General features: G+C 52.9%; 8 protein-coding genes across 8 annotated transcripts; 3 read left to right on the top strand and 5 right to left on the bottom strand.

Annotated features, from left to right (window-relative positions):
• Nucleotides 1–878: 878 nt before the first annotated feature.
• On the top strand, nucleotides 879–3756 carry NEUTE1DRAFT_102182 (uncharacterized protein; the record flags this gene model as incomplete). Its single annotated transcript, XM_009854170.1, has 3 exons — nucleotides 879–1268; nucleotides 1336–3049; nucleotides 3107–3756. 3 exons carry the CDS (start codon nucleotides 879–881, stop codon nucleotides 3754–3756), a joined length of 2754 nt encoding a protein of 917 aa, XP_009852472.1.
• A 1736-nt stretch (nucleotides 3757–5492) lies between these two features.
• Nucleotides 5493–9299, bottom strand: NEUTE1DRAFT_84510 (uncharacterized protein; the record flags this gene model as incomplete). The annotated part of the gene is made up of 3 exons (XM_009854169.1): nucleotides 5493–6102; nucleotides 6166–9080; nucleotides 9195–9299. The coding sequence occupies 3 exons, from the start codon at nucleotides 9297–9299 to the stop codon at nucleotides 5922–5924; spliced, it is 3201 nt and encodes a 1066-aa protein (XP_009852471.1).
• Nucleotides 9300–10016: 717 nt separating this feature from the next.
• Nucleotides 10017–11374, top strand: NEUTE1DRAFT_117529 (uncharacterized protein; the record flags this gene model as incomplete). The annotated part of the gene is made up of 2 exons (XM_009854168.1): nucleotides 10017–10344; nucleotides 10415–11374. 2 exons carry the CDS (start codon nucleotides 10083–10085, stop codon nucleotides 11101–11103), a joined length of 951 nt encoding a protein of 316 aa, XP_009852470.1.
• NEUTE1DRAFT_123333 (uncharacterized protein) lies at nucleotides 11348–12912 on the bottom strand (the record flags this gene model as incomplete). The annotated part of the gene is made up of 1 exon (XM_009854167.1): nucleotides 11348–12912. The coding sequence occupies one exon, from the start codon at nucleotides 12910–12912 to the stop codon at nucleotides 11431–11433; it is 1482 nt and encodes a 493-aa protein (XP_009852469.1).
• Nucleotides 12913–13889: 977 nt separating this feature from the next.
• On the bottom strand, nucleotides 13890–17040 carry NEUTE1DRAFT_84502 (uncharacterized protein; the record flags this gene model as incomplete). Its single annotated transcript, XM_009854166.1, has 3 exons — nucleotides 13890–16473; nucleotides 16534–16645; nucleotides 16715–17040. The coding sequence occupies 3 exons, from the start codon at nucleotides 17038–17040 to the stop codon at nucleotides 13999–14001; spliced, it is 2913 nt and encodes a 970-aa protein (XP_009852468.1).
• Nucleotides 17041–19970: 2930 nt separating this feature from the next.
• Nucleotides 19971–23124, bottom strand: NEUTE1DRAFT_84499 (uncharacterized protein; the record flags this gene model as incomplete). The annotated part of the gene is made up of 4 exons (XM_009854165.1): nucleotides 19971–20839; nucleotides 20900–21556; nucleotides 21626–22987; nucleotides 23049–23124. 4 exons carry the CDS (start codon nucleotides 23073–23075, stop codon nucleotides 20399–20401), a joined length of 2487 nt encoding a protein of 828 aa, XP_009852467.1.
• Nucleotides 23125–23857: 733 nt separating this feature from the next.
• On the top strand, nucleotides 23858–25303 carry NEUTE1DRAFT_111309 (uncharacterized protein; the record flags this gene model as incomplete). Its single annotated transcript, XM_009854164.1, has 2 exons — nucleotides 23858–24039; nucleotides 24154–25303. The coding sequence occupies 2 exons, from the start codon at nucleotides 23858–23860 to the stop codon at nucleotides 25301–25303; spliced, it is 1332 nt and encodes a 443-aa protein (XP_009852466.1).
• Nucleotides 25304–25340: 37 nt separating this feature from the next.
• On the bottom strand, nucleotides 25341–26895 carry NEUTE1DRAFT_117528 (uncharacterized protein; the record flags this gene model as incomplete). The annotated part of the gene is made up of 4 exons (XM_009854163.1): nucleotides 25341–26154; nucleotides 26214–26444; nucleotides 26624–26644; nucleotides 26738–26895. 4 exons carry the CDS (start codon nucleotides 26757–26759, stop codon nucleotides 25388–25390), a joined length of 1041 nt encoding a protein of 346 aa, XP_009852465.1.
• Nucleotides 26896–27822: the final 927 nt, after the last annotated feature.

The following is a 27822-nucleotide window of genomic DNA, read 5'->3' as shown; positions in this document are numbered from 1 at the left end:
CCCCCCCCCCCCCCCCCCTGCTCACTTGCCAGAATGCTTACACTAGAGTCCTGTGCACTCTCAGCTCACTCCCGGCCTGGCTCCTGACCCTGCGATTGCGACTCTGTCGGCTTCCTTTTGTCTCTGCCGTCCCCGTCCTTTCGCGTGCGTGGAAACCTACACCTGATTCCTCCACTTCCTTCTCTCTCCTCCGCTCCCAGCTTCAGGTCCGCCCTTCTTCGTTGAAAGGAGTCCCCTGGTAGCCTTAATCATCTGCGCGACTGTGTTGTGCAGCGGGTGTCCTTTCTCATCCAGACCTCTCTCTCAGTGTGCGAATGTCTACCTAAACACTAGAGGAGCTTACACCACACGGCCAACCTCCCAGTCCCACGGAGAAAGTCAGTCCTAGGTTGCCCTTCAGGTTCCCTTCCCCGGTACGCGCCCTTGTGTGTGTGTGTGTGTGTGTGTGTGTGTGTGTCTCGCCAACCTCCAGGGAGCTCCCGTCACTGTCAACCACTCACTGGTCCAATTGGTGTTGTCTTGCCCATCACCATCGCCGCCGTCGTCGCCATCGTCAATCTCTACTACCAACACGCTCACTCTCGCTACGCTTTAGTACGGCAATCGGTGTGGCCGCTTCACTTTCTCTTCGCTCACAAACGCTATCGAACACGGGACTACCTCGCAAAACCCACCATCTACTCTCCTTTTCATCACCCAACTTGGCAAGTCCAGCGATCGGCAGGAGGAAACAAGGCAGTCCCCGCCGGTAGTGGCTGCCCACGTTATCGATCCGATCAACATAACTTCATCTCTTCGAACCGTTCGCTGTTTCCACATTTCGAAACACACGCCGTCAACCTTCTCTCAGCCGTCCCTTTGGGACATCAGCCGGCACTATGATGCAGTCTTTAAAAACCCACGCCTCCTTCCAGCGGCCACGGACCAGCGAGCGTGATGTCGGTTCCATCGCCCGCGATCAGGCCGACGTCAATGCCGCCATCCCCAGCCGCAGCTCGTCCCTTCACTCCCGCATCACTCAACCAATGCCCAACTCACTCAATGGCAAGCCTCAGCAGCGCACCCCCAAGACCTTGACTCATGCCTACATGGTGTGCGGTGTCGGCCGTGAGCCTTCACAATGGGTCAAGGCTCCTGCTCCGGCTCAGGGCAAGATCGGTCACATGAAGGGCGCTGTTGGCCAATTTTGGCTTCCCGAGATCCTGGGCAGCAGTCCGAGGTTGGAACAAGATAATGACATTGCTCGCGCTCTTCACAACGCCATGAGGGTAGGTTCTTCATGTTTGATCAGCGCCTTTTCAGCTTATTTGCCTGTTTGCTAACCAATGTTTACAGGCTTGCTTTCCCCACGACGTCGAAATTTGCACTGGCAGAAGTCAACCACACTGCGTTCACCATGCCTTCGTTCTTCAGCAGGATTCCTCCCACACCTTGTACGGAATTTGCTTGCGTGTCTGGTCCCGCGCCGACGAGAAGAGAGCCGAGACGATTCGGGAGCTGAGAAGGAGGACCGAACCTGATTTCTTCGACAACCCGGATGAGCAGTACTGGATCCCTTACTGCTTGTCTTTTCTTTCTCGCTATCCGCTTTACAACCTGCTTGGCGACTACCTTCGTGGCATGTGGATTCACTGGAACAAGGCTACTAACCTTTTCCACGCGGAGGAGGTGTCCCGGATTCTCAGCTTCCCTGCTCCTCGCTTGAACGACCTGGTCCGCATCGACATGAAGGATTACGCGCTGTGCTACCAGTTTCCCTCGTCGCCCACTGGTTTCCAGAACTTTGCCATGTGGCCGCTGTTCAACTGCTTGTCTATTCCCAACATCGTTGGTGTCATCGAGGCAGCTATCTCGCCGACTCGCCGCATCATCTTTGTCAGTCACTACCCGGCCATGTTGACGATGGCTGCTGAGACTGTTCGCTTTGCTGTGCGCGTTTATGAGTGGAGTGGTCTTTATGTCCCCATCGTCCATGCCCGCCATGCTACTCAGCTTGTTGAAGAGCCTGGTCCGTATATCCTGGGTATCACGGCCGAGTGTAGGTCGCTCTTCACGCCTCCTGCGGATGCTCTGGTTGTGGATCTCGACCGCAACTTTGTTCTCACTTCAAGCCCACCCAACGCCCTTTCCCCTAGTCAGCGCAATAAGTTTGTGACCCGTCTAACTCAAGCTCTCAACGGGGACGTCACGCCTTCTGGTGTTCCTCCCCACCTTCGCTCCGCTTATGGCGGTGGAAAGCTGATCCCCGCTGGTCAGATCATTGTCATGCGTGGAGAGGTGGAGTCGATCCAGGACCCTGACTGGTGGAACCAGGATGCCGTCATGTCTGTCATGGATCATGTGTGCGAGAAGATGGGCCGCAACACCGGCATCAAGGCCGTCTTTGGTGGTTCCGCCAAGAAACCTCTGATGACAAAGGTGTCCATGAGACACCTGAATGAAATTGTTCGTGAGCGGAACCAGTACTCGCGCGATGCGATGGAGGCTTGGCAGGATTTCATCAACCTCAAGGGGCGTATGGAGACGGAGCTCAGCAAGGTCACCAAGAGGAACAACTACCTGAACGATGAGCTGGAGAGCTGGAAGCAGCAGTTCCTCAAGTTCCAGACCTTTGCCGAGACCCTCACCAAGGAGACTCAGGACCTCAAGGCCAAGATCGAAAACTCGAAACGCGAGAACCGTCGTCTGGGCAGCCTTATCGAGGAGCATAGGAGCGACTACAACCGCCTGCAGATGCGCCTCCAGGGTACGGAGAAGCAACGTGACGACGCTCTTGAGGCCCTTGTGCTTCAGCAGGAGATCGCCGAGGAGTTGGAGAGGGAGCGTAAGAGAAATAGGAAGGAGCTTACTGCCCTGCAACACACTAACAACACCATTACCCGGCAACGCGATGAGGCCCGTCGCGTGGTGCTTCATCTTCGTAGCCTGATTTCTGGCCAACACCACCACATGGAGCACATTGTCAAAACTATGACCTCTCCACAGGAGTTGGCTGCTGAGATTGAAGCCGGCTTTGTCGCAGCTGCGCAGGAGGCAGAGGAGGCTACTGGTAAGCGTTCGTCTGTCTATTCAAATTATTGTGAAGTGAATGCTAACCTGTATACAGCCGGCGAGGAGCCCAACAGTGAGAGGTTCATCAAGAATCTCACCCTGGCGAGCAAGCGCATCTCGTCCCAGACCTTTGTTGACGTGGCGGACCGTCATCTCAAGGACAAGACTGATGCCATTGCGCACATCATCCGTAACATCGCCGAGCAGTGCCAAGCGGCGGTAGACGGACTTCAGCTGGCGCAAGACGCCGAAATTGGCACACACCACGAACCACTCTCGGCGAAAGGGGCCGGGATGTATTCAAAAAGCAGGAGAGGGAGTAATCTCTCAATCGCCCACAGCGATGACGGCACCTCGGTCGCGACCACCGAGGCCGGCGACGACTCTTTTCTCCACCCCGGTGCCAGTGGACGGGTCTCCAGCATCCCGCCGACACCGGATCTCATTCCCAACCGCAGCAGCACTAGCATGTCAATCGCTAGCACGGCGACGACCCCTGAGCGCACCTCCCAACAGTATAGCCTGGGGCACCACGACATCCCCACCAGAATCCTCGAAGACGACGAGGATGAGCTCGCCGGTGAACGGAGCGAGAGTGAGAACCCCATCCCGCATGAGCCAAGTAATTTCGTCGGCAAGCACGCAGAGTCCCTGATCCACCGTCCTTCGGGTGCGAGGATCAGCGCCCTGGGTAGCTCTCGTTAAGTTCGTTGAGGAGAAAGAGTGCAAGGGCCGATTTATCTATCTATCTAGTGCAAGGAACTGGCAGTCCATCTAGTTGCTGATCCGAGATTCTTGTTGGAAAATTTGGAAACACAAAGGGACATATCATGACGACGATTTAGGATAAGGGCGTGTTGTTTTGTAGTTGATCCAGAGATATCCCCCATACTTGATGTCGATTTTACCTTTTTTTTATTTAACTCCCTATTTTTTATGTATCCAACCAACCTCGTTGTCTATACCATCAACTACCACCATTTACCATCTCGCTTGCTTTTATGCAATGCAAAAAGCAACAAATCTTGAATACCACTGTGAGAGGAAGGGGAGAGGGGAGAACGTTGAGAGGAAGGTGGAAGGGAGAGGAGGAGGAGACAGTGAAGGAAGGAGAGGAAGAAGAGGGAAAGACAGGAAGGGGGAGAGGGAAAGGAAGGACATACTGGTCTCTTTTTTCGTTTCATGTCGTCACAGTCACACAACTCATGGTCACCCACACACTCTCTCACATTTACATATGTTGTTCTATGACTTTTCACTGTGGCGTTATTCCCTATTTGAAAGATATCAAGTTTTATTTTCCCTCAACTACCTGACCGACCAAACTACAAACTATTTGGTAATCCATCATCCATCTGTACCTCATCTCTCTCACATCTTGCGCTCAGCTGAGAGCAGGCAGAGAGACGCAGGGCAGTTTAGCATAGCATCACATACATCAACCACTGCAAAGCGCAGCGTAATGTCATGATACGAAATTTCCCGCTTATTTCTTGTTTTCTGCATTCTCATGTCTCTGACTATCTTGCAGGTCACGTTTAGAACCGCTGATAGGTAGTTGGTACTATTTGTTGACCACATGGGTACTTGTGAAAGAGTAGTATTGGAACAGTTCAATGCATCTGAACACTGCGACTTACGTTGTGGACACCAACGAACACTTGCTTGCCACTCACTCTGCTTACCTAGCCAACATAAAATAATTGAGAAGCGAATAAACAGCACAAAAGTTCAAGACACCTTCCTCACATCTCAAAACATCAACAAAACACTTTGATAGACACCGGGATCACAGATTACTTGCCCATTCGAGCTTGCTCTAGTCTCTTTATAAACACTCAAATAACACCAACAAAGCACATACGACCATACCCACTGGAAAACTCGGGATCCCGTCCGCTCTCCCATAGATAAGCCAGTGAGGGCCAGACTAGTAGTTGGGTCGGTGACGACCAGCGAATCCCTGGTGTTGTATGTTTCTTTTTTCCCCTTTTCCTTCTTTGAATCAACTTTCATGTTCGTTCCTCTTTACTACATGTCTTATTTTATATTTATGTGCGTCTGTATGTGGGTGCGTGCGTTTGTACTCACTACGTCTCGCGGTGGTTATGATAGAAATAACAATAACCACGAACAACGAAAAGACGCGCGAGTTTGCTCACTCCGGCCAAAAGATGTGAAACAGAGTAGTCTAGATAGTTTACTGTGTGAGATAACCCGATCACTAAGAGGGAGGGTTCAATTAGATGATCAATTGCCTGTTTATCGTGGCTTACCGAGTGCCGAGTGAACGGTTTCAGATGATAGCAAGGTCAGACATACATGTTCTTGAATAATATCCGCATGTCTTGCACAATGTTCCCAGGTAGCCGGATCGTGGCTGGGCCTTGATAAGGGAACCAACCAGAGCAGCAGATGATGGAGAGGATGACTAGGACAGGCTAGATGGAAAGATGTTCGATTTGAATACTCTAACAACCCTTTTTGGTTTTTTTAATATCCCATGACACCAAACCATACTTGCAAAACCAAACCAGAACCCAGCAAGTAGCACCCGCAAACTCCGCAAACAATGTGGCAAAGCGAATAAATGACCACAAGAATGGCAGTGAGTCAGTCGCTGGCTCCCTCTCCAGCCGGAAAAGAAATGACGTGATTAAATCCATGATTCCCTCACCAACGCTTCTTTCGTCAAGAAAGATTGGTGAACAGAATCCAGGCCGCCCTTCTCCCTGATTGCGCCACACACGCTATACCTCGCTTTTCTCTCACTTTTGAAACAGCGTAAGGGGGGTATCTACACGGCCATGCCATGACCGAAGCATATCCTATCTCGAACTCAACTCGTCGCATCCCTTCGTCATCCCTCTTTACAGATACAGACTGTTGAAAGAAACAATGTCACGTCTGATCTTGGACAAGCTGAGCTCAAACTTATCCTTGAGCTCTTCGCTGCCCATGACGCGGGCGGCCTCAGCCATTTGGCGGAGAAGCTCCTCGAGACGGCGGAAGAGACGGATGAGCGAGCCTTCGTAGACGTTGGTCATTTTGCTGTTACAAATTGGTTAGCAAACATGATTCAGGGGGGAATTGGGGGTTGACAGGCAGACATACCAAATCTCGGAGAACGGCCTTCCCTGAGCCCAAGCCAGGACAGTCTCCATAAGCTGCCACTTGAGACTCTGAACGTACTCGTCCTCATTGACATCCAGCTTACTTTCCGCGCTGACCTTGGCGATAATCCTGGCCTGGGCCTGAATCTCACGGAAGGGCTTAGCCAGCTCCTCCTTGAGCGCCTGTGTCTCGATCTTCTCGTCGAAGATGAAGCAGCTGAGAATGCAGGCGCAGATCTCAGGGCTCAGCTCGTTAAAGAAGCGGTTGAAGAGCAGCTCGGCAAGAAGAAGCTCATGACCCTCCGTCGAGGAGATCTCGCACGCGACACGGGCCTTCATCTGGACAACCTCAGCATCGTTGATAAAGCCCAGTCTGCGAAGGACACGCTTGCGAGACTTGAGCTCGTCAAGCTGCGCAACGCTGTGGGCCCGGGCAATGGCCTTTTTCTTTTCCTTGATCTGCTCGCCAAGTTGCATCTTGAGGCTGTACTGGTTCCACAGTTCAACAAGGAGAGGAGAGTTGTGGAGAGGGTTGGCCACCAAACGCGACTCGAGGACCTCAATCTTGCGGAGCAGCTTCTTGAAGCTGTCGTCGTTGATGCCCATGTTCTCCATAGGATCCAGGATAGGGATGCCATCAGGGAAGCGACGGCTGATCTCGTCAACGGCTTTGCCCACGCCGTCCTTCTCGTCGGCGCTCTCTAGCCTCTTGGGCAAGAAAACACGCAGCTGGCCAAGGGCCCTGAGACAGTTCAAAAGGCAGGGGACAACCTCCCACCTAGCATTCTTGCTATCCTTTCCTGCAGGCATAATGCCCTCAGGCATCGGCCCCTCCCCACGGGTCTTAGGGTTGAAATCGCCAGATACCTTCAACAAAACGTCCAAAACGTATGACTCTTGCTCTGGATAAGGTGGTTGGCCATTCTTCGGGGTTTGTCGCTGGATGTGTTTGATCAAAACACCCCAACCATAGTCTACTCCACTTGGGCTCTTGATGTGGATAAGACGGCCCTCCTGGAAAAAGCCAAGACAGTTTTGGGGGTGCTGAATGACAAAAACCATATCCTTGTTGTACTCTTCCAGTTGTTGACGCACACCGTAATAATCCTTGACAATGCTCTCGTCAGGAATGATGATGGCGTCTCTCTCTTGTTGCAGGCTGATGAGCTCACGCTCGAGCTGCGGTACGCTCGCAGCGTTCTGGAATTGGAAGAAACACCTCTCCAGCATGTACTCGGGGGAAATGGCCTCAATACGGAGCAGGTTGAGGACCATGTTGTAGCCGAGATGGAAGGCAGAGTTGAGCTTATCCTGATTTCCGACAACGATAGCTCTGGCCGTCTCGGGCTCGAGCTTGTCGTCAACCATCATGATAACGATACCGCGGTCATCGAGACCACGACGACCAGCTCTGCCAGCCATCTGGATGTACTCGGAGGAAGTAAGAGGGCGGCGTTGCTGACCGTCCCACTTGGTGACCTGGGTAAAGACAACGGTTCTGGCAGGCATGTTCAGACCAATAGAGAAGGTTTCTGTGGCGAAAAGGACCTTGATAAGACCCTCCTGGAACAGAATCTCAATGGTCTCCTTGAGGATGGGCAACAAGCCGGAGTGATGCACACCGATACCCTTGCGCAAAAGGGGAAGGATGTTGGAGATCTGGGGGAGATTCTTGTCGTCCTCGGACAGCGAAGCAAGAGCGTTTTCAAAAACCTTGTTGACCATGTTTTCCTCATCTGGGGCGTTGAACTTCATAGAAGAACTGGCCAAGGCCATCTGCTCGCACTCCCTCTTGCTGAAGTTGAAGACGATGACAGGCTGGAAGTTCTTTTTGAGAATCATTTTGATGATCTTTGCGATATCCGCCTTCTCATCAGCAGCCTCTCCGCCCTTGTTCGTCTTCTTGTTCTTGCCCTTGCCCTTTTGCTTGGCACTCCAGTCGTTGGAATCGGTGCCCTTCTTCTCTTCGATCATGGCCATTGCTTGGTTGAAGTTGTTCTCCTTGAAATTGCCCTTTTCGTCGACAATGAGGAGGATACCCTTGCCACCAGCGGGGAAGAAGTAGTTTTGTAAGGGCGTGGGACGGAAATCAGTGTAGACGACGTGGCAGGCTTGCCGATGGATCTTGGCGATCCATTCGGCGAACTGGAAGGCATTGGGAATGGTGGCGGAGAGGAAGACATATCTGACCTTGTCGGGAAGCAAGATGATGGTCTCTTCCCAGACGACACCTCTGATCTTGTCGCGCATATAATGAATTTCATCAAAGACGACCCAGGCGACTTCGCGCATGATTTCGGAACCACGGTACAACATGGAGCGCAAAATCTCGGTGGTCATGACGAGACAGCTGGCAGTGGGATTAATGGTAACGTCACCAGTCATGAGGCCGACGTCGCCAAACTCGGCCTGAAAATCTCTGTACTTTTGGTTGGAAAGAGCCTTGATGGGACTCGTGTAGATGACTCTCTGGTTCTTCTTGAGGCACTGAGCAATAGCATATTCGGCAACAACCGTCTTACCAGCAGAGGTATGCGCGGACACCAGGACACTCTCTTCGCGCTCAATGGAAGCGACGGACAGGGCCTGGAAGGGATCGAGCTTGAAGGAGTATGTTCGCGCGGGCTCGGCGGGGGGCTTGTGTTCGGACAAGGGGATATACTCGTAGTCCAAATCGGGGGGCAGGGCGACCTGATGCTGAATGTTGTGGGAGAGAACAATGGACTCGCCCTCGGTGGGCGCGAAACCCTGGGCGCCGGTGACCTCTCGGGACTCTGCCGTTTGGAAGGCATCGGTCATGATGGGCTCGGCCTCGTCCGTCTTCTTCCTGCGCTTGTTGTCGCCCTGGCCATGGGGGCTCTGTGGCGACTGAACATCGTCGGCAGCGGCAGCGGCATCGCCGTTGGGGATCGTGGGCTGGACGGCGCTGGTGGTGGTGTTGTTGTTGTTGTCGTTGTTGTCGATGTTGTCTTTTTGCGGCGCGGGGGCGGCTTGAGCTTGCGGGTGAGTGACGGCGGCAGCATTCGCGACGGGAGCGGCAGCGGCAGCTCCATCGGCCATTTCGACATCGGGAGAGGCCTTGCGCTTTTTCTGAGCGCGAGGCTGCTCCTCGAAAACCTCAAAGAGGTCATCCATCTTGACGGGTGTTGCAGATGTCGCCAATCAGATGATGTTCGTATTGGCCGACGAATAGTAGTGCGAAAGGGTGAGAGATGGAAGGAATGCAGCTCCAAGCACCTAGGCTTCCTGAGCCTTGGGACTGTTGGCTGAATTGAAGGAAAAGTGGCGTACGTAGACGGCCGGGGATGTGTTGGATGAAGGGGGGGGGGTTGGATGGATTAGAAACCCAACAACAACGACCCTACGAGAGAGACGACAGACGGGGGGAGGCCGATAAACTGTTATCGCTAACGAAGGAAAAAAAAGTTGAAGGCACAAGGAACCAGGACGTTGACAGTGGCAGAATTATCTGCGGGTCTCCACAGGCGGTCAAGCCAATGGATCGCTCGATACAGTGGGCATCGATCGATGGGAATCGATCAGCTTGGCCTATGCATCTACGAAAGCTCCTCCAATTTGCTTAGATGCATATAAGACCGTCACCTCAACTGAATTACTGCCCTGGGCTCAGCCAATCCGAGGTACTATTGGAGCTCAACGGTGGGGCCGTCCGCCAAAACTGAATTCTCGGGAAGTGTGGGGTGCCCCCCGACGTCCGTGTCCCCCCCCCGCCACGGGAGCGGCCACCTACTGGAGCGCTGTAACTCCCGCGGACACCCGACCGCGCAACCCAAGGGCCCAACCTTCAATTCCACCATTCGTTCCCTTTCGTCTGATTGAGCAACCCTCTGTCCTCTTTTCCCTTCCCGGATCCCGTTCCGTATCATTCGATCTTGGTCGATAGGCAAACAAGTCAACATGGCCGCCAAGCTCTCTCTCAAGCTCTCCAACAAGTCGCCCAGGCAGCCCATCCAGAAGCTGCCGGCTTCCCTTGAGCTCCCCGCCGATGCCACCGTCGAGGACGCGAAGCAGGCTGTTGCCCGCCAGTCCGGTATCAACGACTTCAACCGCATCGGCCTCTTCGACCCCGAGACCAAGAAGATCCTCAAGAACCGCAAGGCTCTTGTCCGTGATGAGGCCGGTGTTGTCAAGGCCGGCGAGCTCGTCGTCAAGGACCTTGGTACGTCATGATTTCTCCAAAGCATGTGAAGGTCCCCCTCCCAAACTCACACAACCCACAACAACCACAGGCCCCCAGATCGCCTGGCGCACCGTCTTTGTGATCGAATACTTCGGCCCCATTCTCTTCCACGTCCTCGTCCCCCTGCTCCGCCCATACATCTACAGCTTCGGCCCGTGGGCCTACAAGAACGAGGCCGAGACGCCCATGTCCAAGGTCCAATGGCTCCTCTTTGCCCTCTTCAACCTCCACTTCCTCAAGCGCGAGTACGAGACCCTCTTTGTCCACAAGTTCTCGGCCAACACCATGCCCGCCTTCAACATCTTCCGCAACTCTGCCTTTTACTGGCTCCTCGCCGGCCTCATGTGCTCTCTCGACATCTACCGTCCCGGTTCTTCGGCTGACCGCAACGATCTTGGTCTTCTTGACTACTTCGGCATCGCCCTCTTCGCCGTCTGCGAGGTCTGCAACTGGATTGTCCACCAGCACTTGGCCAGCCTCCGCAAGCCCGGCGGCACTGAGCGTGGTATCCCCAACTGCATTGGTAGCAACCTGGTTACCAGCCCCAACTACATGTTTGAGGTTCTCGCTTGGGTTGGTGTCATCTTGATCAGCCGCAGCCCTGCTGTTGTTATCTTCATTGCTACCGGTACTATCTACATGCGCAGCTGGTCCCGCGGAAAGGAGAGGGCTCTTCGCAATGAGTTCGGTGACCGCTACAAGGCCAAGCGCTACACCATGCTTCCCGGTCTTATCTAAGCTAGCCTTGTAAGGAGGGTTTGGTTTGGGTGTAGGCGTGGGGTATGTCGCGCATAGTTTTTCCAGCTTAGAGCGGGTGGTTTGATGTGAACATTCTTGTACACTCGGTGTACGACAATCGAGAACGGTGACAGTGATCATTCTATGAGGTGTCACTGCTATCCAAACTCGTGTGCTATAGGGTGTTAGATTTAAAACTGGTGATGGAAATGTGTAACAAGATGAACAAGTCCCTATACTTAAATATTATCATCATTCAGGTTTTTTTGGGCATCTTCTGGTCATAACTTCGTAACATCGTTAAACACCCTCCAAACAAAAGGGAACTCATACAGTCGCAGGTGTCAAACTCAGAAACTGTGTACCTCCGGAGCCATTGGGTTCCGGTGATCGGGGTAGAGGCCCCATCGAAGGGTATGATATCGTGTCATCGACCGCCTTCCCTTTCCCCTTGTCAAGTTTCGTGTGTCTCTCGTGGACATCATCTTCAGTGACCATGACCACATCCCCCTCATCGTCTCTTTCTATGTCCTCTCCTTCTCTCTTATCACCGTTGACATCCTCTGCCTCAGCGGCCCTTGTTACACCATTATTCTTACTTCCACCCCCCACTATCCCACTCTCCTCATCACCTCCACCATCATTCTCTAAATTCCTTTCACCACCATCCCCAACCCTCTCATCTTTACTATCCCCTTCTTCTGTTCCATTTTCCATATCCTTACTATCCCCATCCCTATCATCCCCATCCCCATCCCCCTCCCCCTCCCCCCTCTCAGACCCCTCATAACTCCCGGATCCATAACTCCCAGACCCATAACTCCCAGACCACTCACTCCCACTCCCACTTTCATATTCTCCATTCGCCCTTTTAATCGTCTCCTCAATCCTCAAGAACCCCCTCTCCAAAACCTCCGCCCAATTCTGCACGTCCCCCACCTCCTTAAGCCGCTTCGTCCCTTCCCGCGCTACTTTCTCCAACTTATCATTTTCTTTCCTAAAACTCTCCACGGCTTTGCTCATCTCGCGCTCTTGTTTCAAGATGGCGTTGTGGTTCTGGTGCAGCAAGGAGGCGCGCCCCGTGAGTTCTCTGTCTAAAAGGTTGGAGATGGATGCGAGGACTGCGGTGCGGGCTTGGGCTGTTGGGAGGGTGGTGGTGGTGGTGCTAGAAACAGTAGGCGTGATAGGAACAGTAGGGGTGCGAGGGGTTGCGGGGACGGAGGGAAGATTGCCGTGGGTTTGAGAAGAAGTTCGGGAGGAGGGATGGGGATGGGGATGGGGATGGGGTTGAGAAGGATAGGGGGGAGGGAAAGTAGGTGCTGATTTCCTGGCGGCGGTAGTAGTGGTGGTAGTGGTACTCGTCGAAGTAGATGATCCCGTGGTTGTCGTTCGCAAAGATGTCCCTGAAGTTGGGGAGGCTACCGGTACCGATTGCCCAGTATAAGCGTGGGCTTGAATATTCGGAACCGGAATAAGCGGTTGCGGCGCTGTTGAGACCGAAGAGACACTTGGGGCAGTTGATCGCTTTGATGAAGAGGAGCCGGCGAAGAAGGGGAGGGAGAAGGATGAAGAGGCGCGTCCGGTTGTTGTGGTTGTTGAACCGGTTGTTGATGGTGCTGCTGTTACTGATCCCGGACCTGGACCCGGTCTGTGTTCCGTGTCATGGTGGTAATCGGAACTGTCAATGTCAATGTCAATGTCGCCGGGGGCGGATACCATGGCCGCGGTGACATTGGTGTTGGTTACTGATGCCGGGGCCGGAGCGGACCGGGCTGGTTGGAGGAAGTTGGGACGAGATGGTCGAGACATCTTGTGATTGTTTTCCGTTGGTTGTCACTCATCAGTGATTGTGATGGGAAGTGAGTATAAGTGATAGCAATCCCATGTAGGTGGGCCGGGAAAGCGAATTCAGATCGAGTTTGGAAAAAGATAAAATGACGCCAGCTCTCTTTCAGCATCGATAAAACCAGCCACTGAATCGAGCAGACGCTAAGCAGAAGCAGAACCAAGTAGGCGCAAGTTTGACACCTGCCGCCGTCCAGCGTGATATGTATATGTAAGTATGTTGTACGGTAGTTTTCAATATTAAATGCAGAAAGGTGGAGACGGCCATTTATACGACTGGCGAGAAACTGAGCAAGACACAAAAAGAGGCAAAGCACAAATGTAACGCGGGGTAGCTTCCGCGGACTTAAGCGTACCGTTGCCGGGGATGGCCTGGTTTGAATTGGTTGTTCGAGATTAATGCACGTCATTCGTTGGTTCTTTTGGCTTTGCAGTTGGGACTGTGTGTAATGCATTGAGAGGTTTGTTTGTTGACACCCCTTTTTTTGTGACCAGGCCGGCAGACTACAACCAGGCACCTCACCTTAACCCTGTTTATGATTCTCTCTGCACAAGTGATGAAGACTCCGAGGAGTTGAAGTGGACTTGAAATTGATTGTACACATTATAGGTTTGTGCTATACTTAAGAACTTTTCCTCTCTCTTGCAAATGCCAGTCTTGTGTTCACCTTTACTCGCCGCTGCGCCTGCCTCCCTTTGTCATGCAACCTGTATTTGCTCGCTTCTAGTCCCATCCGTCTCAGCCGGCCTGCCCATCAATGCTCCCTTCCTCCAATCTTGTTTAGGAAATAAGAACGCCTAGATGCTGTGTGTAGATAGACATAGTATAGGAAATGAGACCAAGAAAAAAGGAACGGCTTGTCTTTTCAAAGACTTAGACTCTGACCACCTATTTCTGTATCAAGACAACATTGTAGCCTCATGTGTGAGAGAAATATCGCATCCAACCAACCGCTGAACCCGCAGCCTGGGGGAGCTCTTTTGATAACTGTATGAAAATCCTGGTGCAATGTGTACGTGCTTTTTTCTGATGAATACACGGGCCCTCGCTTAGAGGCCCACTTTCCCACTGTTCATTCGAAAGGGAAGCGGCGTTAGTGAACCCGGACCCGGACTTAGTGCCGAGTTCGGAGTCATAGCACTGTCCCCGGAGAGCGTTGTGCCAATCGAGTTCAGACTTGCTGCTGACGACGATTGCATGGTTCCACTTCGGCTGCCCATACCCGGGCCTCCCATTTGAATGAGCGTCTCAGCCCTCTCGAACAGTCCCCCGTTGAACGCGGCCGAAAACGAACTATTCTTGGGCGTCGATGGTACCGTGGCCTGAACGGCTGGACCAAGGGCCGCGCTCTGCGGCGTCATAGGCATCAGTACCGGTGTATTGGTGCCATGCGTGCTGTAAGGGCTTGATGTATCTTCAACTCCTTCCATTCCTGGACCTGGCATTCTCCCTCTCATTCTGCCCCTTCCATGCCCGCCGCTACTAGGCTGCGGCTTCAAGAAGTGAGACCACGGCGAGTGTACCATGAGCTCCCATGCATCCTTCATCGCCTTCTGGATGGGCCGCATCCTGGATTTGGCATCGACTGGCAACTGGATATCGGCTTGAAACTGCATAGTTTTCTTACCCAAGACATACCAGGCGTCGATGTAGTCGTTGCACATCCTCCAGAACCCCGGCTGTCCACGGATCCCCGGTTCTTTCAGCTTGATAGTCGATAGCCTCTCCCTCAATATCTCGGTGTGACGGATCGAGTCGTTACACTTCACAATGAGTGCTTTCCAACAGTGCACTACATGGTCGGACGCTCGTTGCGTCGTGGCATTTCGCAAAGCTACGCTGAACTGCGCACTAAGATTCGGCAAAACCTTGAGGGCAAGATCGGCAGACTTCATCAAAGCCAGGAAAATCCTCTCGAAGATTCGATCCTCTTCGTCACTGGGTATCCGCATACCACCCGCACTCATGGGGAAAGGATCCCCAGACCGAGGCGTAACAGCGCTCATAACCTGTCGGTGCATGCCGTTGTTGTACGGCATCAGTGGTACATCCGTCGCGACACGGAGATTGGCGTGAGGATGCATTGGTCCGGGGTTGCGTAGTCTCGCGGTCTGAGGTGGACGGTCGATCGTGGGAGTAACCGAGTTGTCTCGCGAATGCGGTCGAATGGTCTCGAGTTCTAGCCGATGGGGAACGGGCGGGACGGGCGGGACATTGCGCGAAGGCATTCCGGGCGATGGCTGAGAGCATGTAACACGCAGCTCCATAATGCTATTATAAAGCTGCGTCAACAGAGTGCGAATGTACCTAGGGTCACCGTTATCGAGAAAAAGATCAACGTTATTAGCCAGCAGGGAGCACACATGGCTGTATGCTTGCACCAGCGTAATGCATGCCCTCTGCACGTTCTCGTTCTCTCTCGGCCCCCCGCCGTCTCCTGCTTGGTCGTGCTTTTGAATCTCCAATTCCAATTGCTCCACATGAGCATTGGTATTGTAAAAGACAATCTCCAGACTCGAACGTTTGCTGCTGCCGTCATTTGCAAGGCCCATCAACATCTGAATCATGGGGTGAATCTGGAAAATGGAGTAGAGGATACCCTTAGCAGCCTCCAGTACCGGATCAATAAACTTGGATTCACGCCTCCTTTCGGGTAGGATCGAGAGTCGTCGGACATAGATGGGGCGTTGCAAGGATATCGAGTCAGCTGGGCTTGATGGTGCTGTGCTCTGACCGGGCACACTGCCGTTACCAGGCTGCATGGCCGACCCATGACTGAGGCCACGATAATGGATGCTGAATCGATCCTTGGCTTCTAACTCGTCAAGAGTGCCCAATTCAGAGCCCTTTCTGGAGACAATACCCATACGGCGGGACCTGCTCTCGGATCGCTCGCGGCTCGAATGATGGGCGCCAGTTGTTTCCGAGTTGCTGCGTATTCGCTCGTTGGGGTTACCGATGGTGAGTGGCATGACACCAGGTCTTCGTTGGGCCGAACTCTGCTGGGAAAGACCTCGATAATGCGATCGGCTCGGGATAGGCGGAGGACGGATCAAGTTCGGCGACCTAAGATCTGGAACATCTGTGCCGTTGACCTTGATGGGAAATCGTCCACTAAACACGCGCTTGATGGTCGGTCGTGGTGTCTCGATTCCGTCGGTTTCGTCATTGGGCGATTCGGCCTGTTCTCTTTCCAATATGCTGTTGGCTGTTGCTTTGAGGTACTTCTTGACGTGTGCCGTAACCGTGATTTCGGTCAATTCACTTTCTTTCAAGATACCCTCGTTTTGCACACTTGGCGGCGGCACCTGGAAAACTTGTGGTGGCGGGAAGACCAGGGGATTGCCTTCGAGTTTGATGACGGAGAGCGATGGCATATCGGCTAGACAAAGCGGTAGCTCGGAGACCTCATTTTTCTGTATCGAGAAGACCTTGAGTGATGATAGTTTCACAATATCTGGTGGAAGGACACGAAGCATATTTCGACCTAGATCTAGAATCTCTAGTGATTTGAGGTCGCAAAGCTGTGTAGAATCACGGTCAGCGTCAGACCTTCTGTGAGGAAATAATGAAAAGAACCTTACCGCGAGCGGAAACTCCTTTATCCTATTCGACCTGACATTGAGGTAACGAAGCGAGGTACACTCGGAGAATCGGGCAGGGAAGGTCTGGATGTAGTTGTGTGACAACGCAAGCCTGTTGAGTCGCAGAGGAACATATTAGCTCATGGGCCGACCAGCAGGTAACTGGGAAATGATGTAGTACCTCTCCAACTCATCCTTGATTATATCGACCACCTCATCTGGTAGCTTCTGTATCCTCTTTCTGCTCAAGTCGATGGTGAGTCCTGGTTTGAGGGTGCTGATGCCCTCTGTTGCCTTTGCTTCGTTCTCATGGGCAACTCGCATGGATTCGCGCACAAGGGCGATGACTTGGTTGGAAGATAGCGGCGGCGAGGCCGACAGGGACGAATTCGATGCATCGCGATGGGGCGGGTGCGGCGGATGGTTCCCATGGGCATGACCGGCACCAACAGGTGGCAGTCGCCGAACCAACCCCGGATTATCAGGCAGACCGCGCGGGCGATCCATCGAGACGTTTTATATATTATGGTTCGTTCGCGTTCGTATTTGTCGGAGAAGCGGTTCGGGACGGGGCGAGCAATGATATTGTTGACAGAGGTTCCCGCTGCGGAACTGGGACAGGGAGTCGGGGTCGATGACGGGGGAAACTCCTATGTCTTTTGGAAGGATGGAAAATCGACGGGTCGTCCGACGGGTTGGACCGGGGCGAAACAGGCTGGTGGTGCTAGGTGGGATCGAAGCGAAATCTCATGGCATAACTGATCGGCCTCTAGTCGGGGCTTTTAGGGCGGGCGGTGACAGTTCGAGAAGGATCAATTCCAGTGTGGCGCGGCGGTGAAAGGGAAGGAAGCGAGCGGTCTCTTGGCTACACCATCAATGCGTTCCCTTGTTGACTTTGTTGGGTTGTTGTTGATACGATGAGAGAGCTGGAGCAGCCGAGAGATGGGCGAGAGAGGTACTCGAGGCGGGCAGTTGTTCTCTTTGCTGAAGCCGTTGCCCGTGTCTCTCTCTTAGTTCCGAGTCTCGGATCTCGGGGGAGATGGGCGTAATGGTGTAGCTTCAGAGTTTAAGACCACGCCAACAGCCTGGAGTCCTGGGATGTAAACTTGACCGGAGCTCCAAAATTTCCCTTTGTTAGTAGCTAGAGACTGAAAGAGGGTCAGCCGGGTCGGGTAGCAAAACAACACCCACGTCTCCAAGATAGGGGTTAGCGCGTCTTTGGCAAAGGCCAAGCAAGGGGTGGTAGGTACCTACCTCTGACCAGGTGTCTCTCAGTGTTGGGAACTCGGGGGTTGCATCAGCACCAGCACCAGGGCACCAGCAGGGCAGCATCCACGGGCATCAACGGGCATCCAGTTGAAAGCATGGCACAGGGAAGCGATCATGGAAATCCAGCCAGGGTCGACAGGGGCAGGGTAGCCTTGCGGGGGGCGGAAAAAGAAGGAAAGGAAGAACGGAAGAAGCGAGGACGGGAAGGGGGAATCCACACTAGAGGTAGGAACTGGAATATTCCACCCAGGGGAGGCCAGCAAGGGAAGAAGAGGTCGTCAGTAAGTAGTAGCACTGACCTGATGGACCACGACGACACCCACTGAGAGGAAAGAAAGTCCAGTGTCAACAATGGAATGGGGAACTGAAATGATCGATGCACACCTGCATGGACGTGGTGTATTTTCAAAAAGCCAAAGACCCCGCTTTTTCCCTTCCCGCCCATTCATCCCGTCTTGACGGGGTTTGGCCAAACTGAGGTGCCTGTCTCACCAAAAAAAAGCACAGCAAAGGCACAGTACCTACAGTGTCTTGTGCCTGCATTTCGGGGGTTAACATCCAAGACAGTGGGCCCGTGCGGCACAGCGCTGTGTGTACCTACCGTATCGAAATATGTACGAGTAGTGCACTGCGTACACTACACATATGTGTCTCTAACCGGGCATCCTTTAGCGCGCCGCACCATGCACACCCTGAATGACTGCAAGGGACAAAGCTCCCATCCCCATCAAAATGATTTGATACTGTGACGCCCCAACCACTCTAGCACAACATCAAAGCGAGGGACATCGAGATGAACTGCTTCAACCTATTAAGTTCATTGGGTAGACGATCGGCCGGCCGTGGTAGCCGGTAACCCTTTTTTCTCTACTCCAATTGTGACTCCAAACACCGGCAGACAGACAACGTCGAACCAGCACCTAGACATAGAGAAGACTGGTATTCCGGATGAAACTCTGAAACGAAGCGCCGGTAACAGAATTGATCGAAACCGGAGCCACCCTCATTACCGCCCCATGGCACACTACAACTCACATCCCCGACCATAACCACTGCAATATCTGTTAGATCTTATTACTTACCTACCATACCTGCCTTCTATCCATTCAACCAACCTTCTACTTTTTCTGGATGCAGTGTACATACATATAACTAGGTTTTGGTCAGCCGAGATCCGATCGCTGGTCGCATCTGGAAACTTGATTGTTTAACAAAACGAAACATCCGAAGCCATCGCTTGCCTTGGCAAGTCGCATTTTACATGGACCTTCCACTCATGGTGCATGTTTTTATGCTTCCTCCGAGAGAGCACCACACGAACAACTGAACTCAATGATTGAAAGATTCTTTTCCCGAGAACGCCATCGTGACACCCGCCGGGACTGTGCGCAATTGTAAGAGCAAACTTTCAGTTGTCAGTTGAGGAACCTTTTTGAATTGAAGTAGTCACACAAACAAACAGCGGAGAATTCGATGGGATATTTTTGGCAACTCAAAAGTTTGATAGGTAGGTAGTGTACGCAGTACACATCCACGAACCAAGTGATCGACAACAGACCCATCTAGCTGTCTGTCTGTCAACAGAGAGGAAGATCAACTGAACATCAAACATTTCCTCCCGCCTGCCAATCTGCCTCGGCCTGTACATCCGGATGTTTAGCTCCGCCCGTGTAGCCGTCCAAGACCACATGCTGGCACCTTGAGGCTGAAGTCTGAATACAGAGTGTTGACTGACTTGCTTTTCAGCCTCAAGTGGCAGCCTTCGTATAAACTTTCCGCCTTTTGTTTTGGTACTGTAGCGTCCGAAATCAGCTCCGAAGCCTCTGTGTTCCAGTGCCAGCCAGAGTGGCTTGCTGAGTGGATTGATTGTCCCACGCCACGAGACATGATGCGCGCGATACATCATACGGAAAATATCAGAAACACACAAGATCATCGTGACTGGAAAGTTAGGTACATGCCTAACTGGGAGGGGAAGCGGCCGTGAATGTCAAGGATAGAGAACCATATATTTAAGACATCAATTCAGCTTCGCTATGGGCAGACTGTTGCGGCTTACCTACCCGACCAAGCCAGTAACTATGTAAGAGCGGCGATAGCCATCATCCTCACTATCACCATCATCACCACCACCATCATCATCCATGGGGTAACAAGAGGAAGTGGTAGCAAAAGTAAAAGTGTACTACTCCTAACACAACACACAAAAACGCCATCTAATGCCTCCATCCACACCTACTACCTTTATCCATCCTCCCATCCAATCTTCATTCTTCCTCGTCCTCATCGATTTCTTGGAAAAGAAAATGATGCGCTTTGTAAACCCAACATAAAAACATGAAAAGAATCATAAAAAAAACCTAAAATACAATTGTAAAGAAAGTGCCTGATTTGATACCCTAACCCCGCTACCCATTAGAATGGTGTTGTTGTGTGATGTGAGAAACATGCTTTTTGTGGTTTGCCCAACTCCCCGAAATCGAGGAAAGAATTCAGGCTTTTGTTTGTTCATGATTGATTTATAAGAACAAGTTATGTCCTGTTCCGCACCTTTACTTACACCCACCACCACTCACGCAACTCACTTCTGCGCTCCTCACGCGGGCACAGGCGGCGGCGGGGCCGGTCCCGGGCCACTGTCACCCGGAGGCGGCACATCGCCAGGTAGGGGTGGTAGGGGGAGGCCCGGCTCCAGGGTGTCGCTGGGCTTGGGGATAGCCATAGGCCCTGGCGGCACCGAGATGCGATCCTTCAACTTTTCTCCCCGAATCACCCTCTCAACCTCCTTCTTGTCCAGTGTCTCGTACTCGACGAGCGCCTTGGCCAAGTAGTCGAGTTCATTCCTCTTGGAGGTGAGCAGGTTACGCGCACGCTCGTACGATTCGTCCAGAACTCTCTTCACCTCGGACTCAACCATCGCCCTGGTCTCGGAGCTGAGCTGGTTGTACTTGCGGAGGTACTCAACGGGTCCGAGCTTCTCAGACATGCCGAGCTGAGCAACCATCTGCCACGCGGTTCTGGTGGCCATGTCAAGATCCTGAATACCATGTTAGTTAACTCGTCAAATCAAGTGGAACAAGGGGAGGGGAGAACGTACAGCGCTAACACCGCTAGTCACAAGCTCGTTACCATAGACAATCTCCTCGGCGACCTTGCCGCCCATGGCACGGTCAATCATACCCAAGTAATCCCTGACAGTAAACGAGTGCTTGTCCATCTCAGGGAGGTAGGCAGTGTGGCCCAGAGTCTGGCCACGTGGAAGAATGGTGACCTTGTAAAGCGAGCTTGCGCTGTCCTTGGCGTAATATCCGACGAGGGCGTGACCAGCCTCATGATAGGCAGTCATCTCCTTTTCCTTGGCTGTGATAACCATACTACGCTTCTCAGCACCCATGATGACCTTGTCCTTTGCCCATTCGAAATCCTTTTGAGTAACAGCCTGAGCCTTCAACTTGCTGGCGTGAATAGCAGCCTGGTTGACAATGTTCTCCAGCTCGGCACCAGAAAGACCAGAAGTTCTGGAAGCAATAGCCTCCAGGTTGACATCGGCAGCAGCCTTGATGCGCTTGGCGTGGTGCTGGAGAATGGCCATGCGGCCGCGGACATCGGGAAGAGAGACAACAACATTGCGATCGAAGCGGCCGGGGCGGGTAAGCGCCTTGTCAAGGGACTCGGGGAAGTTGGTGGCGCCGATGATGATTACACCACTGTTTTGCTCGAAACCGTCCAACTCGGTAAGAAGCTGGTTGAGAGTCTGACGTACGTAGGTAGCGTCCCTGGAGTTACGCCGGCCACCAATAGCATCAAGTTCGTCGATGAAAACAATTGAGGGAGCCTTGGCCTTGGCGGCGGCAAAGAGATCACGAACACGCTTTGCGCCAACGCCAACGTAGACCTCTTCGAATTCGGAACCGGACATGTTGAAGAAGGGAACGCCAGCTTCGCCGGCGACAGCACGAGCCAAAAGAGTTTTACCAGTACCGGGGGGTCCAACGAGCAACACGCCCTTGGGAAGCTTGCCACCAAGAGTCGAGTACTTTTCAGGGTTGCGCAAAAAGTCAATAAGTTCCTGAAGCTCTTCCTTGGCCTCATCACAGCCGTGGACATCAGCGAAGCGAGCCTTCTGGTTCTCAGGCTTGACCTCGCTGGCCTCAAGCTTGCCACCGGGGCGCTTGATGCTGCTCAAGCCCTCGAAAACCATGGTGATGACAACCATGCTGAGATACGTGAAGAGAGTGAACCACATGAGAAACTTGACCCATCTGAGAGCGGAGCTTCCGAAACTTTCGTCAACTACGATATGCAGAGGACCAGTCTTGGCACCAGCAGCGATCGGCTTGACCATGGCCATGTTTCCACCAGTATGCTGAGCAGCAGCGGCAGTACCAGCGGCATGGATCTGGCTAGCGGTGAAACCGGAGGGGTGATAGCCGTTGTTATCGACGGCGTTGTTCGCAGGCGTGTAGGGTTGACCGGTAGACATGGCAAGGGCTTGCTGGTAGATCTGGTCTACCTGCTCGTTCGTGGCGAAACGTCCAGACTGATACCTTTCGATAATAATAGCAGGCATGTTCGCCTTGAGAAGAGCCTGGTAGAAAGCATACTGAGCACCGGCGCTGGTTGGGAACTGGTTGGCAGCGGCCTCGCGAGCAGCCAGGAGGTTGTGCGAGAGACCACCGTTTCCAAAGTTGCGGGCCTGGAGAGTGAAACCGAGAGGAGAGTGTACTGGCGAGCGGAAGAAAGACGGAATGCGACCGGGCTGGTGGGTGCTCATGGACCGAAGGGTGTTGACAGTGCCCAGGGGCCTCGACATGAGCGCCGAGAACGAGCGCCGGAAGAGGGGGTTCGCCATGGCGAGCTGGCGGGAAGACATGCTTGAGATTTCCGAAAAGATGTTTGTAGGCGAAGCATTTGCTAGACCCTGAGAGACAACGGGCTGGGGTAGAGGCGCCGTTCTCAGGAAGGCGGGCAGCGCCGAGGAGCTAGAAGCTTCGCGCGCGGGGGAGCTAGCAAGGTTGCGGGAGGCGTTTGAAGATGCTGTCGAGCCGTGAGAGTTGTGGGAATGCCGTTGTTGCGCCTTAAGAGATGTCGATAACCCGAAGGGAACGGCCAGGGTTGTCGCGATGGATGGCCACAACTCGGTGGTTGCCGCCGCGATGGTCTGGCAGGCGCGCGGAGGGGTCAGCTTCATGGAAGAGGACGGCAAGGTAGGTAGGTAGCTAAAAGACGGATTGCGCAAGACTTACCGGCAGCCCACTTGCGTGGAAAGCCATGGTGGATTGTTTACACCCACTCTCTCTCTCTCTCTCTCTCTCTCTCTCTGTTTGCGACAGACGGGACGGATGCGAAGGAGCGGATATCTCACAATGACCAAACCCAAGTGTTGGTGGTGGAAGTGACAGTACAGTATTCAGTGCCAGTCACTCAGTGCAGTGGCAGACTGCAGCAGACGGATGCAACTGAATGGACGGAACTGCCACTTGCTTGGACGCGGCGGCGGCGGAGAACGAAACGGTTGGGTGAGCAAGTTGATTAGCTGATCAAGGGCCATAGTGCCGCCTTAAATGCTGATGCCGCCGTGGCAGGTGGCAACCGCTTATTCTGTAACGCAGAGTCAGTCCGTGTCAGTGTTCTCGCCACTTTGGACATCTGGCCTCCCGCACTGCTACACTAAAAGCTCGGTGCGCATATTGCCCCACAATGTTACGTAGTTCTTAGTTACCTAGGGAGCAATTATGCACTAACAGGTGCGCCGACAGCGGAGTCTCGACACGTGATTTGGCGTTTTAGTGTACATGAGGAAGAGTCTCGTCGCGTCACGAAACTCGGTCTGTTCTGTTTGTTCACTTTCATTATTTGCAAGGCTCATAGACTGACCTTATGATAAAGAATTCATACACATGTTAGGTTCGAAATATAGCCTACCAAGAGTACAAATACAACCATTACTTCAGAACTAAGCTCACTTCTCATCATATCACCACCCCCATCACTGATTCTGAAAAAAAAAAAAAAAACAAGTAAACAAATCACCTCCTAAAGTGTGGAAGCCAAGATGAATCGCTCTATAGAACAGGCGCTCTTATCACTCTTACCAACCCACAACACGACTCTCCCACAACCACTCGTCGACCTCGCCAGCTCACTCCTCGCCCAATCCCGCCACCGCGCAAGCACACTCAAAGCTGAGGAGGAGATTGCACGCACTTATGCCTGCGCCCACCTGGCATGTGATAGGTACGATACTGCATCTCATCATCTCAACTCATCCCTTCACATCTCATCTTATCTCAGCCTTACTTCACCTTTTGTCTGTGACTATACAAAACCAACACTAACACATGCTCACAGACTCAAAATAACCCTGAATCTCCCTCCCATCGACCCCCGCCCTCCCATTCCACCACGCATCTACAAGCGCCTCTACTCCCACCTCTCCAACATCCTCCCCTCCACCTCTTCGACCCCTGGCCGCGGCGGTGGAACCCCCAGAAAATCAGAACAATCGGCCGCCGCCACTCCACGCAGCCAACGGACAATCAAAACCCCTACCTCTCGACTTCGCGACCAGCAAAATCGCGCTGATGACCTCACTGCTTCCCCCTCAGCAGGACGAAGCGCGAGGAGTAATCGATCAGCTGCTACTGGCAGGACAGCAACGCCTGGCACTGCTGGGCTAGGAAAAGATGAAAAACCCCTTCATCAATTCCGCGGCACACTCTTTCCCCGCAAGGATGGGGCTTCCGGAGGTGAGGGAGGAGGAGGATTACCAGGATGGATGAAACCCACCCTCCGCTTTCTGCTCAAAGAACTCGGTCCGTCACACATCGGGCCAGTGGTCATGTCAGGCCTTGAATCCATCGTTGCCCCGCGTGGTCAGCGGACCAAGGACGAGTGGGTGAATGCGAATCTGGTATCACTGTTGGGCGCGCTATACCTGTTAGTCTGGCGCAGAGTTACTTGGCCTGGATCGGATGTTGACGGGGGCGAATACGTGGCGATGAGAAAAAAGGTCGCGGCGGCGCTGAAGAAGGCGAGGGAGAATGTAAAGGTGGCGGTCAAGCTTGGAAATGGGAGGGAAGAGGAGGAAGAACAGATTGAGGAGAAGATGTGGGAGGGTTGGGCGGATGATGGCGTGAGGGTGAAGGATTTGAATATGGCTACATTGCATATTGGAAGGGAGGGGTGGTTGGAGATGGATTGGGCTGCCGGTGTGGAGGATTTGGCGAGAACGGTGTTGGAAAAGGAAGATTATGATGATGCGGCGGAGGATGAACGGGGCTCAAATAATGTCGAACTATTCCGGGTTGGGCAGGGAGATAGCATGTTCCAGGATCGGTATGATTACTTGGGCGAACGCAAGCAGAAGGAGTATGCGATTTGGAAGCAGGGAATTCTGAGGAAGATCAAGGCGCTGGAGAACCCTTCTGCTAGCACCACCGCAACGCCTCGGAAGAGGAAAGTGCCGGAGGCCAATATGGATATTGACGAGGCTGAGTGAGAAGGTCACACATCGCTCAAAGGGGTTGAACCAGGTTCGTAACCAGAATCTTCTTTAATTATTTCCTCTACATCACTATATGCTTTACGCACCATGCTCCTTCAAGCTCTTAACCGTGTCAACCACCATCTGCTCCACACTAATGAAATCGATCTTCAGCAACTCATTCGTCGCCTTGTTATCGACCTTGAACCGCTGATCGTCCGGTGGCAGCTCGCCGCTCTTGAGCGCCTCTCCCTCCGGCAACTTATCCCCATACTCGGGGAAATTCTTGCGCACCTTCTCCGCAATCTCACTGTTGCTGAACGTGCCAGCAGTGGTAAACAATCTCTTCCCACCCGCCTCTGGCACCTCCAAACCTGCACGGATATGCGCCCTAGCAACATCGCGCACATCAATCCAGATGGTGGCGGCACCGGTGGACGGCACGCCCTCCTTCCACTTGCCCTGCAGCAAATCAACAATGCGCTCGTTGCTGGTGTTGATGCTGCTCAGGCTGGCGAGGTGGTGGACGACAGGACCAAACACCATGGGCGGGTTGATGGTGGCCAGGTCGAACTTGACATTGTTAGCCGGGTCGCGGACAAAGTCCCAAGCGGCCTTCTCGGCGAGTGTCTTGGAGGCCCGGTAGGCGGTCGCGGGGTTGCGGTGGATGTCGTCGATGGTGACGGGGTTCCAGGAGGCTTCGCTGAAGGTGTGGTTCGGGTCCGTGATCTTGTTCTCGTCCAAGATGGCGGCGAAGGACGAGGTGATGACGACGCGGCGGACGGTGGGCGCGGAACGGGCGATGGCTTTGAGGATGCCGGTTGTGCCGTTGACGGCGGGGTCGATGAGCTCGGTCTTGGGGTCCTCTTGGGGGTTGTTAGGATATTCACAAGCAGCTTGTCAAGGTGGATTGGGAGTCACTTACTGAACTTGAAGTGGAAAGGTGAAGCAGTGTGCAAGACAACCTCAAGACCGGGCTCCTTCACAACCTCATCGAAAGCATCGAGCTTGGCGATATCGGGAACAATGACGACCTTGAGCTCGCCGCTGCTGGCCTTGTCGGGGTAGGCCTCGCGGATGTTTTGCGCCTTATCTTCAGACCGGACGGTGGTGACCACGGTGTGGCCCTTGGCGAGAAGCTGCTCGAGGATGTGGGCTGTCCATTGAAGTCGTTAGCATCCATCCATTGCTCTCTTATATCTCAACATCTATATGTCCGTCCATAGTGTGATCCCTGTCTGTCCTTGCGGCCGTCCGGCGCACGGTCGATGGTGTACACATATTTTTTTCCCCCGTTGGAATCAAGATAAAATAGTATCATTGTTTTGAACATACCAGCAATGAAGCCCGAACCACCTGTAGAGAGACATCATGAACAGTCAGCGATCCGCATATTCACGATTCAAACGAGATTCATCTTCAAAAGTGAAGAGAAAAGAGGAAACTCACCAGTCAACAGAACCTTGGTCATTTTGTTTGGATTGTATAACACGCAGAAAACAGACACAAGATGGATGGGTATCAAGATGCGTCAAGTCCTAGAAATCAATGTATGTGTATATGTATGGTAGAAAAAATAGCACAATATCGATGATCCTTCTCGGCTGCTTCCACTCTACTCTACGGGGCATTCATCCCGCTTTTATACAATTACAAACCCGCGGCGCTCCCCGCAATCCCGCCATCCCGCACTCCGATCCCGTGTCTCCCAGCTTTGTTCCAATTCCCGACCGGCAACCCACCCCCACATAACCTCATCCCCCAAATTCCCATCCCCATCCCAGGGGCATCCTAAACCCGATTATACATACAGTACAACCACTTTGTCCCATTTCGATTCCGGTCCCATCACCCTCCCGCGATTTCGAACTTTCCTCCTCGGATATGTAATGTGAACTGTAACACGGAGCCCCGCCCCTTCCCGGGCAAGCTACCAAGCAATTGCTAAGCTCGCCCCGTAGCTCGCCTAAGCACTGTGGGGTCATTACACTAACTGTACTATGTAATGGAGACATTTAGGTAGCGTGGGGTTTCAAAAACGTCATTGATGCACAGGTGCGCTCGCTACTTTTTGCCCCGAGGTTACACAGTATTTCTGTACTACACTACAGTACACTATACTACGGCGGGTGATAGAGTCAGTTATGAGAATCGATGTGCATTTGTTATCTGCTAACTCCGAAACTGCCGTCTTTTAACGCCGTTTGATTTTGTAACACCCGGAGTGGTCTGGTGCGACAACTTGATTGGAATTATATTGAGATCGTGTTTTCATTGACTTCAATGCCAAATGTCGATTTAGTACTTACACTACAGTCTGTTTGTCGGTGATAAAATATGATGAGGTGGATCGGCCCGTTGAAACTGTGTTGCTTACAAATTGGTTATTTCATGTCAGCGACGGGAGACTCTTTTTTTCTCGTGGTCAATGTACGCTCATGTCATTTGTATGCTGGTGGGAAATTCCACGAAGCCCATTCTTGTGGTGTATGATGTCTTGCCCATGACAAAGTTGATGAGACCTCTGATCGAAC

The sequence above is a fragment of the Neurospora tetrasperma genome (genome assembly GCF_000213175.1).
Source record: "Neurospora tetrasperma FGSC 2508 unplaced genomic scaffold NEUTE1scaffold_4, whole genome shotgun sequence".
Lineage (NCBI taxonomy): Eukaryota > Fungi > Ascomycota > Sordariomycetes > Sordariales > Sordariaceae > Neurospora > Neurospora tetrasperma.
This window is presented reverse-complemented; position numbering and strand designations above follow the sequence as displayed.